We start from the raw sequence: 17,941 nt of genomic DNA, 5'->3' as shown, positions 1-17,941 counted from the left end.
TGTTATTTATTTATTTATTTATTTATTTATTTATTTATTTATTTTAAAAATCAGAGCATTTACAATAATTACACATAAATTACACTATATAAAAAGTTAAAATCAGAAATAAATTAACTATTATGGAAAGATATATTCTTAATTGTTTGTTTAGAATCATAGAATCATAGAGTTGGAAGAGACCACAAGGGCCATCGAGTCCAACCCCCTGCCAAGCAGGAAACACCATCAGAGCACTCCTGACATATGGTTGTCAAGCCTCTGCTTAAAGACCTCCAAAGTAGGAGACTCCACCACACTCCTTGGCAGCAAATTCCACTGTCAAACAGCTCTTACTGTCAGGAAGTTCTTCCTAATGTCTAGGTGGAATCTTCTTTCTTGTAGTTTGGATCCATTGCTCCGTGTCCGCTTCTCTGGAGCAGCAGAAACAACCTTTCTCCCTCCTCTATGTGACATCCTTTTATATATTTGAACATGGCTATCATATCACCCCTTAACCTCCTCTTCTCCAGGCTAAACATGCCCAGCTCCCTTAGCCGTTCTTCATAAGGCATCGTTTCCAGGCCTTTGACCATTTTGGTTGCCCTCCTCTGGACACGTTCCAGTTTGTCAGTGTCCTTCTTGAATTGTGGTGCCCAGAACTGGACACAGTACTCCAGGTGAGGTCTGACCAGAGCAGAATACAGTGGTGCTATTACTTCCCTTGATCTAGATGCTATACTCCTATTGATGCAGCCCAGAATTGCATTGGCTTTTTTAGCTGCCGCGTCACACTGTTGGCTCATGTCAAGTTTGTGGTCAACCAAGACTCCTAGATCCTTTTCACATGTACTGCTCACAAGCCAGGTGTCACCCATCTTGTATTTGTGCCTCTCATTTTTTTTGCCCAAGTGCAATACTTTACATTTCTCCCTGTTAAAATTCATCTTGTTTGTTTTTGCCCAGTTCTCTAATTTGTCAAGGTCGTTTTGAAGTGTGATCCTGTCCTCTGGGGTGTTAGCCACCCCTCCCAGTTTGGTGTCATCTGCAAATTTGATCAGCATGCCCTTGAGTCCATCATCCAAGTCGTTGATAAAGATGTTGAATAAGACCGGGCCCAAGACAGAACCCTGTGGCACCCCACTAGTCACTCTTCTCCAGGATGAAGAGGAACCATTGATGAGCACCCTTTGGGTTCGGTCAGTCAGCCAGTTACAAATCCACTGAGTGGTAGCATAGTCAAGACCACATTTTACCAGCTTCTTTACAAGAATATCATGGGGCACCTTGTCAAATGCCTTGCTGAAATCAAGGTAGGCTACATCCACTGTGTTCCCTTCATCTACCAGGCTTGTAATTCTGTCAAAAAACGAGATCAGGTTAGTCTGACATGACTTATTTTTCAGAAATCCATGCTGACTATTGGTGATCACAGCATTCCTTTCTAGGTGCTCACAGACTGTTTGCTTAATGATCTGCTCCAGAATCTTCCCTGGTATTGATGTCAGACTGACTGGGCGGTAATTATTTGGGTCCTCTCTTTTCCCCTTTTTGAAAATAGGGACAACATTTGCCCTCCTCCAGTCTGCCGGGACTTCGCCTGTTCTCCAGGAATTCTCAAAGATGATTGCCAGTGGTTCTGAGATCACATCTGCCAGTTCTTTTAATACTCTTGGATGCAGTTCATCTGGCCCTGGAGACTTGAATACATCTAAACTAACCAAGTATTCTTGTACTATCTCCTTAGTTATTCTGGGCTGTGTTTCCTTTGCTGAATCATTTGCTCCAAATTCTTCAGGTCGGGCATTGTTTTCTTTATCGGAGAAGACTGAGGCAAAGAAGGCACTGAGGAGTTCAGCCCTTTCTGTGTCCCCTGTTTGCATTTCACCATCTTCTCCTCTGAGTGACCCCACTGTTTCTTTGTTCTTCCTTTTGCTACGAACATACCCATAAAAGCCTTTTTTGTTGCTTTTAACCTCTCTACCAAGCCTGAGTTCATTCTGTGCTTTAGCTTTTCTGACTTTGTGTCTACATTGGCTCCCAGTACGTTTCCAAGCACAATTCAAAGTGCTGGTGTTGACCTTTAAAGCCCTAAACGGCTTCGGCCCAGTATACCTGAAGGAGCGTCTCCACCCCCATCATTCTGCCCGGACACTGAGGTCCAGCGCCGAGGGCCTTCTGGCGGTTCCCTCATTGCGAGAAGCGAAGCTACAGGGAACCAGGCAGAGGGCCTTTTCGGTGGTGGCGCCCGCCCTGTGGAATGCCCTCCCATCGGAAGTCAAGGTGATGGACAACTACCTGACATTCAGAAGACATCTTAAGGCGGCCCTATTCAGGGAAGCTTTTAATGTATGATATTTTAGTGTTTTTTGGTTTCTGTGGAAGCCGCCCAGAGTGGCTGGGGAAACCCAGCCAGATGGGCGGGGTACAAATAATAAATTATTATTATTATTATTATTATTATTATTATTATTATTATTACACGTGCTGGCTATTTGTTTGAATTCCTCTTTGGTGGTTTCCCCCCTTTTCCATTTTTTTGTACACATCCTTTTTTAATCTTAATTCAGTTAAAAGTTCTTTAGATAGCCACTCTGGCTTCTTTAAGCACCTTCCATGTTTCCGTCTCATTGGTATTGCCTGACGTTGTGCTTTTACTATCTCCCTCTTAACAAACTCCCAGCCATCATGAACTCCCTTTCCTTTTAGTATTACTGTCCATGGGATCTCACCCAGCACTTCCCTAAGTTTTATGAAGTCGGCTTTCTTAAAGTCAAGAAATTGAATCCTAGTATGCTTGGCTGCTCCTTTCCGCTGTATAGTAAACTTCAGAAGAGCATGATCACTCGCGCCTAATGATCCTTCCACTTCTACCCCACTAACCAGGTCATCAACATTGGTTAGGACCAGATCTAAAATGGCTGTTCCTCTTGTTGCTTCTCCCACTTTCTGGACAATGAAGTTGTCTGCAAGGCCAGTGAGGAATCTGTTTGACCTTAAGCTCTTGGCTGAGTTTGACATCCAACAAATATCCGGGTAATTGAAGTCCCCCATTACTACTATCTCCCTTCCTTTTGCATGCTTGGCCATCTGTTCCAGGAAGGCATCATCTATGTCCTCCGTTTGGCTTGGGGATCTATAGTAAACTCCCACAATGAGATCTCTGTTATTCTTCTCTCCCTTAATTTTGACCCAAATGCTCTCACTTTGGCTCTGAGGTTCTAAATCTTGGATCTCTTCACAGGTATACACATCCCTGACATATAACGCCACTCCTCCTTCTTTCTTGTCTGGTCTGTTTCTCTGAAATAGATCGTATCCCTCCATTATTACATTCCAATCATGAGACTTATCCCACCAGGTTTCAGTGATGCCTATTATGTCATATTTAGTTTGCTGTACCAAGAGCTCAAGCTCATCTTGTTTATTTCCCATGCTTTGCGCATTTGTGTACAGACATTGAAGTCCATTAATCATTCCCCCGTGTCTCTTATTTAAGGATTTTTCCCTCCCACCACTAGGTCTGCGTGCTGTTTGCTCCATTTGGTCTATGACATTTGGATGATCATCTTCATCAATTGATAGACTCCTACCTTCAGGAGCACTGTCTCCCTCCCCCACATTAGTCAGTTTAAAGCCCTCCTGATGAGGTTTCTGAGATTTTTGGCAAAAACATTTCTCCCAACCGTTGTGAGGTGCAGCCCATCGCTTGCCAGAAGTCCATCTTCAAGAAACTGCAGTCCGTGATCTAAGAATCCAAACCGTTTAAGTCTGACGGGATACACAAGTTTTCAGCAGGCCTTGAAAAGTTGGGATAGAAGGTGCCTGCTGAATCCCTTGTTGACATTCGTCTGTCTCAGGGGACAATGGAGTGTGCCTTCAGGGGTGAAGTCAAACCACTGCAATTAGCAGCATCAAAGTGACCTCTCCAGGGTACAAGCATGGGCAGTGTGTATGGAGATCCTGGGCTGCTCAGATGACAAGACTCTTGGCCTCACTGGCGCGGTCCAAAGGAAAGGAAAGCAATGTGTTGGGCACCAGCTTGGCTGCAGGAGTTGCCGGAAGCAGGCATGCAAGGTGCCATCCAACTGTCTTAGGGAATACACTCTGGATTTGTGCAGGGTTTACTCCTTAACCTTTTCTTTTCCCAAAGCTATTATGCAAGGCAGCATAGGTTTAGGATCAGAGTTTTCCTTCTCCTAGATGGGCTACCTTTGTAGGTTGGCGAGCCCCATCTGCCCCTCACTTCTCTCTTGGGACGGGAGCCAGGTAGGAATTTTTCCATTTGGCAGATTGGCCCTGGCCACTTGGTTTTCGCCTACCTCTTAGCAATCATCACAACTTTGTAAGGTTTGGCGGTTAGGCATTGGCTCATTGATTTGTGGGGGAGGGGAGGTCGACCATCGCCTGCCCCTCCATTGACCAAGGGTATTCTGTTGAAGGAATCTGGGGCCTGGATCCTGTCTGAAGTCCACTTGAGGGGCTAGGGCCATGCCAGGCCTCTGGGAACACCAAGGAGAGCTACAGGCGGGTTCCCCCGATGTAGCTTCCTCTTTTAGTGGTTTACCATTACTGACTTCCTGCAAAGGGGGCAGGAGTCCAATATAGTCCTTTGCCAATACCTAAGCCAATACCGCTCACATTTGCTGTAATCAATAAAGTTGTGGCCTAATTTTTTGCCCATTAACCTTAAACCAAAATTCTGTGTCAGTGTGAATTTTTATTCTAACGGAGGCTGGCTTGGGGGCCTTGACACGCAATTGGTTTCGTCCACTCAATCCACAAGAGTATGTGTTCAAATGCAGGGAAAGTCCCTAACTCACTGAGGATTTGAGACCTATCAGCTAGCCTCACCTGGTTTAGCTGGCCAGTTAAAGCTGTTTCCTAGGAGGTGGCCGCTGTTGTATGCTGATAGCTTCTAGGAGCCACAGGTGGGAGCTGAGTACTGGGTGGAGATCAAAGGTGGACAAGCTACCCCAGAAGGAATGTGACATTTCTCCCAGCAGATGTACTACCCCTCTCCTAATACAGAGCCAATGACACAAAAGACTTGGTTTGCTTGTAGTTATCAAATGAGTCTCGCCAACTTGGGGAATGATCAACAATGCCGCTGCAGATTATTTCAGCGGCTGGGCTGGAATATAAGGGTTCAAGCAGTCCCTGAGGTACCCTCTACCTATGTTGTTCAGGGCTTTGTAAATTAATACACGGACCTTGAACCTGACTTGGTAGTGGATGGGCAGCCGGTGCAGATGTTTCAACAAAAGTCTCATGTGTTGTCAGCAAGATGCCCCTGATCAGCATTCTGCACCAGCTGGAGTTTATAAACCCAAGGGCAGCCCCACATAGACTGCACTGTAGTAATCCACTTTAAAGTAAAAGTATGACGAGATTAACAGCACACACACACAACTACATGTCCATTTATAATGGAGGAGACCAAGGACTGCCACAGCCCATCAACAAGTCTATTGGGACAACAAAGAAAAATTAGGATATACTATAGCAACAGGAATGAGAGGATTATAAAGCTTAATTTGTTTCCAAAATGGTTTGCAATCCTTTAATGAAAATTTCTGAAGAGATCCAAATGTTAATGTGTTTTAAGTGAAAATTGTATTCTACCCCAAGATAATTCAGCTTTTGCTTATTTGCAAAAGTACATGAAAGATGCAGCACATTCTGGTAATTTATTGAGGTACAGGATTATGGTAAATCTTGGCTCTCTCCTGCAGTGATGATTTTTAGTGCTGTTAGCAGCCAAATGACTGCCACCGAGTCCTAAGTTGGAAAATAAATAGGTTTGCTGAAGGGAAGGCATTTAATCCTGCATGTAGGTTATTAGATAAAGGGGGGAAAGAATTATTGAAAGGAGTTATAGAATGTTTGATGGGCTCTTATATCAATTAATTGGGAAGTCAACAATTTTGCACATTAATACAAGCAAATTTTTAAGTAGCTGTAAATAATGTATATGTTTATTAATGATTGAGAAACTGATAAAGAGCTTGTAATTTAATTTTCAGATGACCCTAAGATAACAGTCGCTAGCAACCAAACATAATACAATATGAATACTCATGCGAGAGAGAGAGAGAGAGAGGTATGTCAGAAAAAAGGACTTCAAGAAAGAAATTTCTTTCCCACCCATACTCAGCAAAGCGCCCGCCCCACCCCACCCCCCATTTATACTGAAGGGATCTTTGGAATTAAAACCGACAGTCCTGAACCAGTCCATACGTCAATTACCTCTTTGTTCAAGTAAGACCAAGTCCCAATGTATTTCCCACCCTACATGACCCAGCACCTAAGTGGTAACTACAAAAAGGAGTTAGTGTGTGTGAGTGTGGGTGTGATTAATTAAGTTCATGCAGACCTGCTCATGTTTCTGGCTTGCAAGGCCCTATTGCTTGCCACTTATATTTTCATGATCAAGTTGGGTTTACACTGCACATGAATTTACTATTATACCACAGTGATGCTTGCACTCATTGTTCAGAGAGAAGTCAGACTACACACATAGCTGTTGGGCACATGCAGAGTTCCAGATGAACTTTAGCAAGTTTGTGGCTAAGAGTGTCGAACCACAACCAAGAAGCGCAATATTCAAGTCTCCCCTTGACCATGAGGCTCAGTGGGTGACCTTGGGCTCTCTCTTAGCCTAATCTACCTGTTTTTGAGGATAAGATGGGAAGTGAGAATCATGTCTTCCACCTTGAGTTCTTTAAAGGAGTGGCAGAATATACACGCAACAAACATATAAATAAAATTAGCAGGCTGGTGGGAGAGAAATTGTGTATATTGGATGTTCTTCAAAGATAGGAAAACATACTTACCTGGGCTAGGTGATGGCAGATACCAAGGGCAGCTCATGTTCACGTAGGTGCCAGGCAGACCATCAGGCCAGCATGCATATTCATCAAATGTCCTGTTGCAGAACTTGCCTTCTACAGATAGAGAATATTTGGAGAGAAATTGGAAGAAAATGAAGAAGCAGCTTTATGAGGTTGCATTGCAAGAGTCCAGGTTGGGAGGATTTAATATTAGATAGGTACCCCCACCCCCCACCCCAAAAAAGATCTAAATCCATTATTTGTGTCTTACACCAATCATCAGTCTCAATGCTTCTACAGCCCTGTTCAGCAACTAAGACTGAACAGAAACCCAATCCAGAACCGAGTGTTGTAATAATGACAGCCCGTTCCCTAATAACACCCCACAACACATAGACACAAGCATTGGGGGGGGAGGAGGTAGGAAAAATAACCATTCTATCTTTACAATTTACTTCAAGCTGCTAGACAGCTACAACTGTAATTTAATAGCATGACTCAATACAGACTGCACAAACAATTCACAGCATTTGTTAGTGAAGTTCTTGCCATTCTGTTTATTAGTTCAATATACTTCTATCCCCTTTATCGTCTATCTTGAAACTCAGGGGGTTCCTAGGTGGTCTCCCATCCAGATACTGACCAGACCCTAATCTACTTAGCTTCAGCAAGGCAGCTGTGTCATGTGCCCTCAGCTCATTTCTTGGGTCCTTGTCGCTTTCCTAATTGAATCCCTGGCATAAGGTGATTGTGCTTCACCATCAGCTCCAATTCTACTTGCTAAATGGCTAAGTATGACCTCAGTGGTTCTCCACCTGTCTCAGCTGACCAGCAACTTGGTCTTGAATTGATAAGATTATCACTGTAGCCTACGGAAGAGGAGCAGCTGCCATTGAAGGTACTATCCTGGTACCAGATATCCTGCTTTGTCTGGTTTGCAACACACGTCTCTGGCATTGCATTTGCTAGTTCAATAACTCAACATACCTTATGTATTTTTCTCAATACAAATGATCTGCTGTCATGCTCTTAATTCCACACTATACACACTGACACATTGCTGAAATACTCACACAAAGGCCCACCAATCAGCATTATAGCTTATTCAACACGCTAAAGGCTCAGTTTCAGATTTATTAAACCATCAGCCTAGGAGTGTAGTGTTGGCTGCCTAGCAGAGCAAAGAGAGATTAATACCTTCTTACTATTATTGCTACCAGCGAGTGTCATTCTCTAATGTTACAGGGCAATTCTAAGAAGAAGCAATGGAAAAATCTAATGCTTTAATATATATGGGGGGGCTACAAATCGAGTCTTATCCATTCCAGTGGGTTGGGACCAGAACATTTTAATGCTGCAGGCTTTATTTTTCAAATTACTAGGCACCAAATGACCAGAAACCTGAACTTGTTACAGTAGGTTGTGTTTTCATTCAGTTGGTTGGTACAGGTTTTGATACCGTCATATAGTCAAAACAACCCAACATTTTGTGATGTGTAAGTGATAAAGCAAGGGCATGATGAAAATAATTTGTAAAATAATTTTTTTAAAAAAGACAATCAATCTTGCATAATTTGGATCTTAGGCTGCCTCCTCCTGATATGGGCATACACACATTTAAAACAATCCAATACAGCCTTCTTCCATCTGCCTTATTTCATCAAGGTTATTATAGTGGAAGGGGTGCATATTCAGCAAGAGTGTCCCAATCTGGAACCCTTTTCTGATAGACACCTGCCAAGTCCAGTTTTAGAAAGCCTGTTAATACATATTTGTTTTAGCAAGTAATTTTAGCTGACTAAATTACTCCTACCACTATGATGCACTGATACTGTATACTTACAGTAATATATATGTTTAATATTTGAACATTTAAACTTTTAATGTAAGCTATCCTAAATGCCTTTAATTAATACAATACCAATACGTGTGTTTTTTAAAAAATATATATAACATGTTGTCTTAAAACACAATCATTTCCCTTCTGAAAGCAGATAGCAAAAAAAAAAAGGGGGGACAGCTTACTGAACATTGCAATGTGAGGTAGGGGAATTCCTCCCTTGTACATGGACCGGCACCCCCATAATAATTATGGCACACACTGCACTGGAGTACCCAGCAGCAAAAGTTACAAGTACATGCCTAGGTGGAGCCACTCCACAATTAGGACGGGAAGGGGATGCACTTGATGCCCACCATTGTTTTTGTTTCTGACTCCCTCCCACATCCCACACAATATCCCCTAATTTTAATCAGACTATTGACCCATGTAGCTCAGTACTGTTCATTTAGACCAACAGTGAGTCTCCAAGGTTTCAGGAAGACATCTGTTCCACCACCAGCTGAAGATAACAGGGATGGAACATGGGACCTTTTGTATGCAAAGCAAGCTCTACCACTGAGCTACAATCCTTCTCTTCTAGCTGGGTGAGGCGCACACACTATAACTTAGCAAAATTCATTTCCTTCCATCGTTAAGAACTTGGCCCTTCAAGACACTGTAGACCAGGTTGCAGAAATTAATAAGAAGGAGAGATGATGGAAAATACATTATGGCCTATGAGAACTGTAGCAGTATGCAGTTAGGATACTCTTTGTGAATGCCAATTGTGCTGAGCAGCCTTACCTGCCATAAGAGGGGGTGTTTCATGGAGATACTCCAAACACTGAAGCCGATATTCTTCCCATTTCTGCTTCAGTGAAGGAAAGGAGAGCTGGGGTCTCTGGAAGGAAAGAAAATAGCATCTCAGATATGTTGTTAACCAAATCCAGTTATTTAGTGATGGGTTTCCTGGGACGCGGGTGGTGCTGTGGGTTAAACCACAGAGCCTAGGACTTGCCATTCAGAAGGTCGGCGGTTTGAATCCCCGTGATGGGGTGAGCTCCTGTTGCTCGGTCCCTGCTCCTACCAACCTAGCAGTTTGAAAGCACATCAAAATGCAAGTAGATAAATAGGTACTACTCTGGTGGGAAGGTAAACGGCGTTTCCATGCGCTGCTCTGGTTTGCCAGAAGCAGCTTAATCATGCTGGCCACATGACCCGGAAGCAGAATGCTGGCTCCCTCAGCCAATAAAGCGAGATGAGCGCCGCAACCCCAGAGTCGGCCACGACTGGACCTAATGGTCAGGGGTCCCTTTACCTTTACCTTTACCTTTACCTGTGCATTAAAACATAGTAAACAACTTTACATTATGGGATCAAACTCCCCAAATGAGCAACAGCTCCCAGGCGTTAGGAACTAGCATGTAAAGAGACCAACCAGGAGACAGATATTCACTGAAATATTTTGCATTTTTGCTGTACAGTAAACTACAAGCCCCCCCTTTTCCTGCTTTTAGAATCAAGATGACACTGGCAACCACTTAAACCAATGGCCATACTGGCCTCCCTCATAACATCCCTCAATGCTCTGTTGCTTGACACATTATTCCTTGTCGACATCTGGCAGGATTTATGAGAATTATACATTGTTTTCATCACATAAGGCCTTCAATCTTCTGTAATAAATGAGCTGTCCTTTCAAAATCACTCTCTAGCAAGATATGCTTGTTGTGAACCCACAACAATGCCAATACCAACCTGCTCACTGACAATGGCACAAGGGCCCTCATCCAAGATCACTGGTTATCACTAGCCCCAGACATTGAAGACAACCCCTTCCCCATTGCCAGGCTCCTGCCTACACAGACAGTCAGATACCCCAACACCCCTCCACGCCAAATTAGTGAAGGTGGAGAGGCGTCTGGCTGAGACACTGTGCAGGAGAAGCAGCTTATGCCTCAATGCTTGGGAACTTACTGGGTCATGACTCCATGAAAGTAGAAGCCTGAGTATAAACAGAAGCAAGCCACTGTGTTCATCCATGTAGAGCAGTGGTTCCCAATTAGCTAATTACTGAGAACCCTCCTATTTTTCAAAAGCCAAGCCATGGACCCCCTACTTTTGAAAATGTTGCTCACTCTGTGGTATTTACCTATGCAAAGCAATTTTTTGAAGAAAATGTGGGGTAGCCCCTAAAAAGCAAATAGTTTTAAGTATACTATAAAAAAAGACCATTGCCCATCACCAGACAGTAGGAAAAACTTGTCTCCATTGCTCCACTACAACTGAATTTAAAAAGCAATTGTGTCCCTAACTTGCAAGTGTTCCGTATGGAGAAGGCTTTTTATATGAGAGAGTATTCAAACATGCTATTCCTTACTTGTAATCTGAGTGGGTACATCTTAGCAAAACTTTGCAGCATATGGTTCTGCTAATTGGGGGATCTTGCACCTTCAAGACATAGGTGAAGGCTTGGTCAGGGCTTGATGACGTATTGATGAAGAATGAGCAGCAAACAGCTGGAGTTTTGTAACGTTGGTAAGAGGAGGAGGAGCCTTGAAGAAACAAATAAAATTCTCATTTGCAACGGCAATGAGGAAGGATCAGGAAAGGGAGAAGAAGACTGAAGAGGGACCTATACTATTGAAGGTGTGACTAGCCAGGTTTGTGCCTAATCTCTATTTAACGGTCTCTAGTAACCCTGGCAGTAGACGAGGAAACACAGGGTGACAGAACAAACCTTCCCAGTTAGATATTCCTAACATTAAGACACATTCCATGGACTAGAGGTTTTTTTGTCTTGCTCCTACCTCCCCATCCCCCTTTTTCCTTTTGTGTAATGACTTTTAAACTGTGAGCTTGAAGGCAGGGGTTGTCTTTTTAAATTTTAAATTATTGATATGTAAGCTTTTACATCTGAGGAGCAAGGTAAAGAAAATATAAATGTTTAAAGAAGTTTGGTAGGTATGAACACATTTTGGTACATTTTGCTGCCTTCTCATGTACCATCTAAAACAAACGTCCATAAAACTAAATTATGAACTTAAAAATTTACTATCCTTTAAATAACTAATGGCCCATCCAAACCATCTTCAGTAGTCTAGGCTGGATACTTAAGAAGAAGTCATAAAACCATCAGCAGGAACCTAATTTTGCAAAATCTACCACAAAGCTGCTGAAATGTCTCTTGACCACAGTTGTTGATACAAGTCTATACCCGCAAGCAGAAGGATTAACAGCCCTTGTAGTTTTATTTTAGCAGTTTGAATTGAAAGTTTGGGGAATACTCTGTCTGCATATCCATATTTTCCTTTTGGCAGGAAAGAGTGGGGAGGGTATTTGGTGGAATAAAAATCCCACATTCTTTGTATATAATTACAAACATTTACGTTTGGTTCCAGATATTTGTATTCATATATAAACATACACCAGGTCCCAAAATCTCAAAGACCTCCATGAAGGCTCAAGCATAATTCTCTAAATTTCATGCCAAAGTGCGTAACATACACATTCATCTCTTGCTGCCCTCATTCTCTTCCACTACTGCTGTTCTTACTATCAAAACTTATATCAACCTTGTACTTAACTCTTTGTCTGGTAGCAATACATGAGCAGGGGGTGATCAGGATGGCAATGGAGGCACAGATTGCTCCATTCCTTGTTTGCATGATAGAACGTAATTTATTAGTACCCTTCTACAAGGTAGTACCTTTCCTTGCTGCCAGCCTCTTAGCATTCTAGTAAATTATTTTTCAAGCTACTAAGAGAAGCTAGTTACAAGAGATTGTGATGGCCACCAACTTGTATGACTTTAAACAAGGATTAGACAAGTTCATGGAGCAAAAGACTATACTGTAAATGGCTACTAGTTATGATGGCTAGGTTCTACCACCACTGTCAAAAGCATTTCCAAGGCATACTGATCCATTTCCAAACCATACTGGTTCTGATCTTTCAAGCACTGAACACCTTGCTATGTGGCTAACTTGAGAACTGCCTCCTCCACTCCAAGCCTAATTCTTTGATCTTTGTTGGATTCCCTGTTCTGCATTCACTACCAATAAGTTATTATGATTTCTTTTGAGAGTATATTGAAAAGGAGGGTGTGAATGTAATAAACAGGAACACGCATAGTTGGAATTTTAGGCATGAAGCCCAATCCTATGCACATTTACTCAAAAGCAAGACCCACCATATTCTACATAGTGGAGTATGCTAATAAAATGGAAGAATGCAATGATGCACTCAAGCCAGGACTTAAGGAATTAAGAACCATTAAAGCCAAATAATTTGAACATACTTCTTTTTTTGCTGTGTGGTGTTATATTTTCCAACGCAAGTCAGAAGCAGAGGGGGAAGTCAGGAAAAAAAGGAGCAGTTATTTGAGACACCTAATGGAGAAAAGATGGGGGGGCCTGCCCTTGTGTGAAAAGCAAGCCAATGGCATTATAAACCATTATGTTCAATCACAAATATGCTCTCTGGGAATCATAAAAGGGATTGCAACCAACTTGCCTGCACACAACACACATGTTTATTAACTGCCTTTATTTCTGCAGTTTTTAATGTTAATTACAGCCTTTATCTTGTCGATGCAAAGCTCCCTGGTCTAAATCTAATCCTTGGCAGAATAGCTTCTGCTGGCACCTGTATTTCACCCACAGATCCAACTCAGGAATTAAAATTCAATAAGTGTAGATTTATGTACAAAATTTGTGTGCAGGCTTAGCTTGTCTGGGAATAAAACACAGCCCTGCTACTCATTAAAGCGCCCTGACATGGATGCAACTGCATGAAATCATTTTAGTGTAGGGATATATTTATTTATTTATTTTAATTTAAACGAATTGGTGAAAGTAGTCTTCCACCCAGGATAGGTGTTTTTAATACCTACTATGGACTACTTGAATTGTGATACTCGAATTTTTATTTTTAAATCCAAGTCATTCTCTCGGACACTTTTAAGTAGGTACCGCATTTTTTGCACCATAACACTCACTTTTTTCCTCCTAAAAAGTAAGGGGAAATGTCTGTGCGTGTTATGGAGGGAATGCCTACGGGTGGCACGCCTACGGATTTTCCTCCTCTAAAAACTACGTGCGTGTTATGGTCGAGTGCGTGTTATAGAGCGAAAAATACGGTATTTTTTTATATGCAGGGAACCACACTTGGATCACTTTGATGTTACTCAAACATGCAGTACCACTATGAACACCACTTGTGGAAACAATGGCATGCAATCCCCTTCTAATGTTTAAAAGTCTACCAGATTTCCATTAACTATTATACGAGCTAAAGCAGAAGTATTCATTTCAAATGTACATTGCAGAATGCAATTTTGAGCAACTATCTGCATAGCACTCCTCATGCTAAATGAGTAACTCATAGTAAGTAGCCCGTTCTCCTCCCTTTTTTGCTCTCTCGTTGGCATTATTGACATCTCATTAATTGAGACCCATTGCACAAAGTGATAAGCTTTGCTAGTTTTTCTCTTTCAAAATACAGTGCTACCTTTAAGAAATAAAATGAATGCTTATTATCTCCTTAGTTTATAATAGACAGTTTTAATTTTTTTGTACATTTTTTTCTTTAAAGAATACTTCATACGGCAAGTCTGTCCACCTACTAACCAGAATTAGATACCATATTTGTAGCAGTTTTTATATACTATGACAAGGCAGGTTTTGGAAAAGTTATTAGCAAACTGTAATAAGAAAATAATCAGACATGTTCTCTTGTAAGAATGTCTAATTTGTGGGATTTGATTTAAATAAAAACATCCTGTTCCAGTAAGACAGACAAATGAAACCCAAAGGGACCAGAATTTATTGACTTAACCACATGTGCATTTCATATAATGCTTTCAGACACTATACAGATGTTAAAATCCAATGTTTTAAACTTTTATATTGAAATATATAAAAGACAAAACATATAATAGACACTACTTCATACAGGAAGTATATATAAAAATATATTAATGGAGGAGAGAGACAATGAGGGAGATACATTTTCATTATATTCCAATGATTTATAAATAAATCCCACATTATCAACAAATCTGATGAGCATTGCTTAAGTGGGTCCTTACTGACAGAAGCTCACTGTCAGTGAAACTATGGAAGGCCCTGAAAGATTTCTAATAGAGTGCAAACTATTTACCTAATTTGCTGGCATTCGTTAAGCAGGTTAGATATTGTTAACTTATTTCAATGTAAATTGGCCTTTGAAAGGGATTATGAGTTTGTAGCAAATTAAGTGTGACTCATGGGTAGAGCCATTGAAATTAATGGGCATGGCTTAAGTCCACTGATTTCAGTGGGTCTGTTCCAAGTATAACTTAAGTTGGATACAACTTTGTGTTTTATTCTGGTTTTTACTACTGCATGGTAGCCACACTGTATATCTGGAGAAATAAGCAGATTACAAAAAATACAAATCAATCAAATCATTGCATGGAAGATTAAAAATAATAATAATTCATGCTGTGCTAAGTACATACAAACATCATATTTTAAATACATTTGGCACTGGCAGAGATGTATAATCTGGTAACTCAACCGTCTATGAAAGGTTGCTTCACTGGTTATAAAATTTATACACAGCTAATACCTTGTAGTTTCCTGTTCTCTTCAAATGCAGTGATGGGATATATGCAACCTCAGCCTTCCACATGCACTGTGACTTGAAGATTTTGTATATCACATGGCAGGACAGAGTTTCAAACAGAGATGTGCTCTCCCAGCACGTTCACACTCCTGTCTTAGCACTGTCTGCACTGGCTTGGTCATTTCCACAGAATGGAAGATGGCAGGATCCCCAAGGACGTGCTCTACGGGGAGCAGGCTTCCAACATCTGGCTTGTGTGCAGACCAACTGCGCGTTACAAAGATGTCTGCAAGCTGGCAACATCAACCACACCGTGTGGGAATCCCTTGCAGTGCCTGGAGACCGACAGTCAGGTTGTGAATTCATAGCAGTGACCAGAAGAGGAATGACCACTGGGAGGAGTGAAGAGAAAAGAAACGCTATGCTGCATCTGCAGCAGCACTACTGGATACCTTCATCTGCCCCAGCTGCAACAAAACATGTCTCTTCCGTATTGGTCTCTGCAGCCACAGCAGACACTGCAACCTTCCAACAGCTGGACTTCATCCCCTACCCCAAGTGCACTTCTCCACTGTCTCCCAAGACAACGGATGCCAACAACAGCTCTCATCAACTCTGTTTGTTAGCCATGATGGTTGTGGCTAGTTGGAGTGCAACAACATCTGGAGGGCCAGAGGTTCCCCGTCTCTTCCACAGAGCATTGTGTAGTTTGCAAACACTCAGTTTCCTGTCATTCTCATAGGGCATCTCAGTTTGTAACATTCCCACATAGGAGGGTTTCTTGGTGGACCTTATTCAGCAAGGTTTTCTGGAAGTCTTGAAGTGTTAAAGGTTCAACAGCTGTTGAAAGCCTAAACAAATGTCAGGTTAGAAGTTCTGTCTTCTGTTTATTCAATCCTTTTACTCAAACCAGTTTATTATGCTTTTAAACTTCCTAACTCAATTTGTGGATTTCCAAAAGGTTTGATGAGGGCTCAGAATGTGTCCTGACTGAAGGAAAAGTAAATAAGGAGTGAGTGGGGAATTCTAACCAGCCTGAAATACATAGCATATGCTCATGTAAGCAGAAATGAGACCCAGTCACACTGGTTTCAGGCATCACAATGCTCCCTCGCAATACTGAATAACAGAAGATGTTTTGAATGTGTATTTCGAAGATGAGCAAATACAGCAAAATGAAACTATGCAAGCAAGAATAAAAGACGCTGTGTGAGTAGCAGTGGGATGCCATCACAATGCAATGCCATCAAATAGATGAGACAAGTACAAATTCGTTCAAATTGAGCACGGCACACACAACTAACTCATTTTGACAATATAATTAAGTGCAATTAATCTCTGGATAAATTACCCCACTCAACAAAGATCTGAAGCAAGCATCAAATGTACATTTCTTGACTGTAATAATCATTTGACTTTAGATGGCAGCCTGGGTGACAGCCACACGAAGCACACTTGGCTCATTTAAAAACTTTAAAAAACAACAACACTGTTCAGTATCGAAGAATGGATTTTAAAATGTATTGATACATTGTATGCAGGGAGGTCAAAGTAAGTTGCATGATTCTATGAATCCCCTACCCATTCCCCAAGAAAGATGCCAAAGGGTTTGTTTCTTTTCCACAGAGTTGCTGCTCCCCTGCTCCTAACACACTTAGAATCAAGCCAAGCCAGGAGGAAGCCAGAATCTGGTTTATTCTTAATTGCAAACCTGGGCTAATGGTTTGTTTCTCTCCAAACAAATCACGAGTAGAAACTAAAGTTTGTTCTTGGGTTACCATTCATGGTTTGTTTGGAGAAAAAGAACATAGGTTCTTTTAAACTATGTTTTAATACTGCACACGCACACCAAGCCATAATCAAAGCAAGGTCCACAAATGTTTTGGTTGCTTTCTAAAATAAAGTAATCTCAGTGGAAACACTATGTGGTACTGAGCAAGTCAGACAACCATGTTCCCTAAAAAGCTTAGTGACCTTTTGCAACCACCAAACAACAACTTCGGTGGTATTAGGCATTCTGAAAGAATCCTTCATTAGAATACTTCCACAGTTTGGACCACTGAATATATAAAAGCAGTCAATGGAAAATCCATTAAGTGTCCTTATCTGTTTGAAAAACCTAGTTCCTGGAGCTCCATCTTGTGGTAAGAATGCAGAGATCCCTTACTCACACCCTGCAAAAAACATACAAAAAGACAGGAACAGCAGGGCAACTACTTTAAGGCAAACAGAGCTCAGCCGGCAATGATAGAACAAAGAACTTCTTCAAGTTGCCAGTCACGATTTCTCCTAAATTTCAGAATTCAAAATACTGTACTGTCGGCTGTTATTCTAATCATTAACTTGTGTAGTTTTTATTTCTGAAAGTGCTTCAAAGTTAGATGAAAACTGCAATCCTGGGGGAAAGTATCTACTTATTGGATGACTGGATTATGGCATCATCATTCAGCTACGGGGGGGATATATACATATGTTAAGCTGGGTTTCCACTTCTTTTTTGATAGCTTTGCTACCACCTTACGATGATCGAGTTGCAGTCTTTAAGGCGGGAAGAAGATGGGGGCTCTATTGCTCTGTTGCTGAACTGGACTCACCCTGCATCTTTCTTGCCTTTCTTGCTCAATCTGCTGTCAAGATCCAGGCCACAAAAAAATATTGACTGGCCACAGCAGACCTTTTGAGAACGAGACAGTTGCAG

At 41.6% G+C, this 17,941-nt stretch overlaps 1 protein-coding gene across 2 annotated transcripts in view; it reads right to left on the bottom strand.

Annotated features, from left to right (window-relative positions):
• Positions 1–17,941, bottom strand: part of GLP1R (glucagon like peptide 1 receptor) — a 100,198-nt gene that overhangs the window by 49,637 nt on the left and 32,620 nt on the right. For both annotated transcript variants that reach the window (XM_083497203.1, XM_083497204.1), the window contains exons 2-3: positions 9,439–9,535; positions 6,816–6,926 (exon numbers count right to left, since the gene is read on the bottom strand). In XM_083497203.1, coding sequence (XP_083353329.1) covers positions 6,816–6,926; positions 9,439–9,535 — 208 coding nt within the window. The remainder of the gene's footprint in view (positions 1–6,815; positions 6,927–9,438; positions 9,536–17,941) is intronic.

Source organism: Podarcis liolepis, assembly GCF_965112155.1.
Source record: "Podarcis liolepis genome assembly, chromosome: 3".
NCBI classification, from domain to species: domain Eukaryota; kingdom Metazoa; phylum Chordata; class Lepidosauria; order Squamata; family Lacertidae; genus Podarcis; species Podarcis liolepis.
The sequence above is the reverse complement of the archived record's forward strand: the minus strand, read 5'-3'. Positions and strand labels throughout refer to the sequence as shown.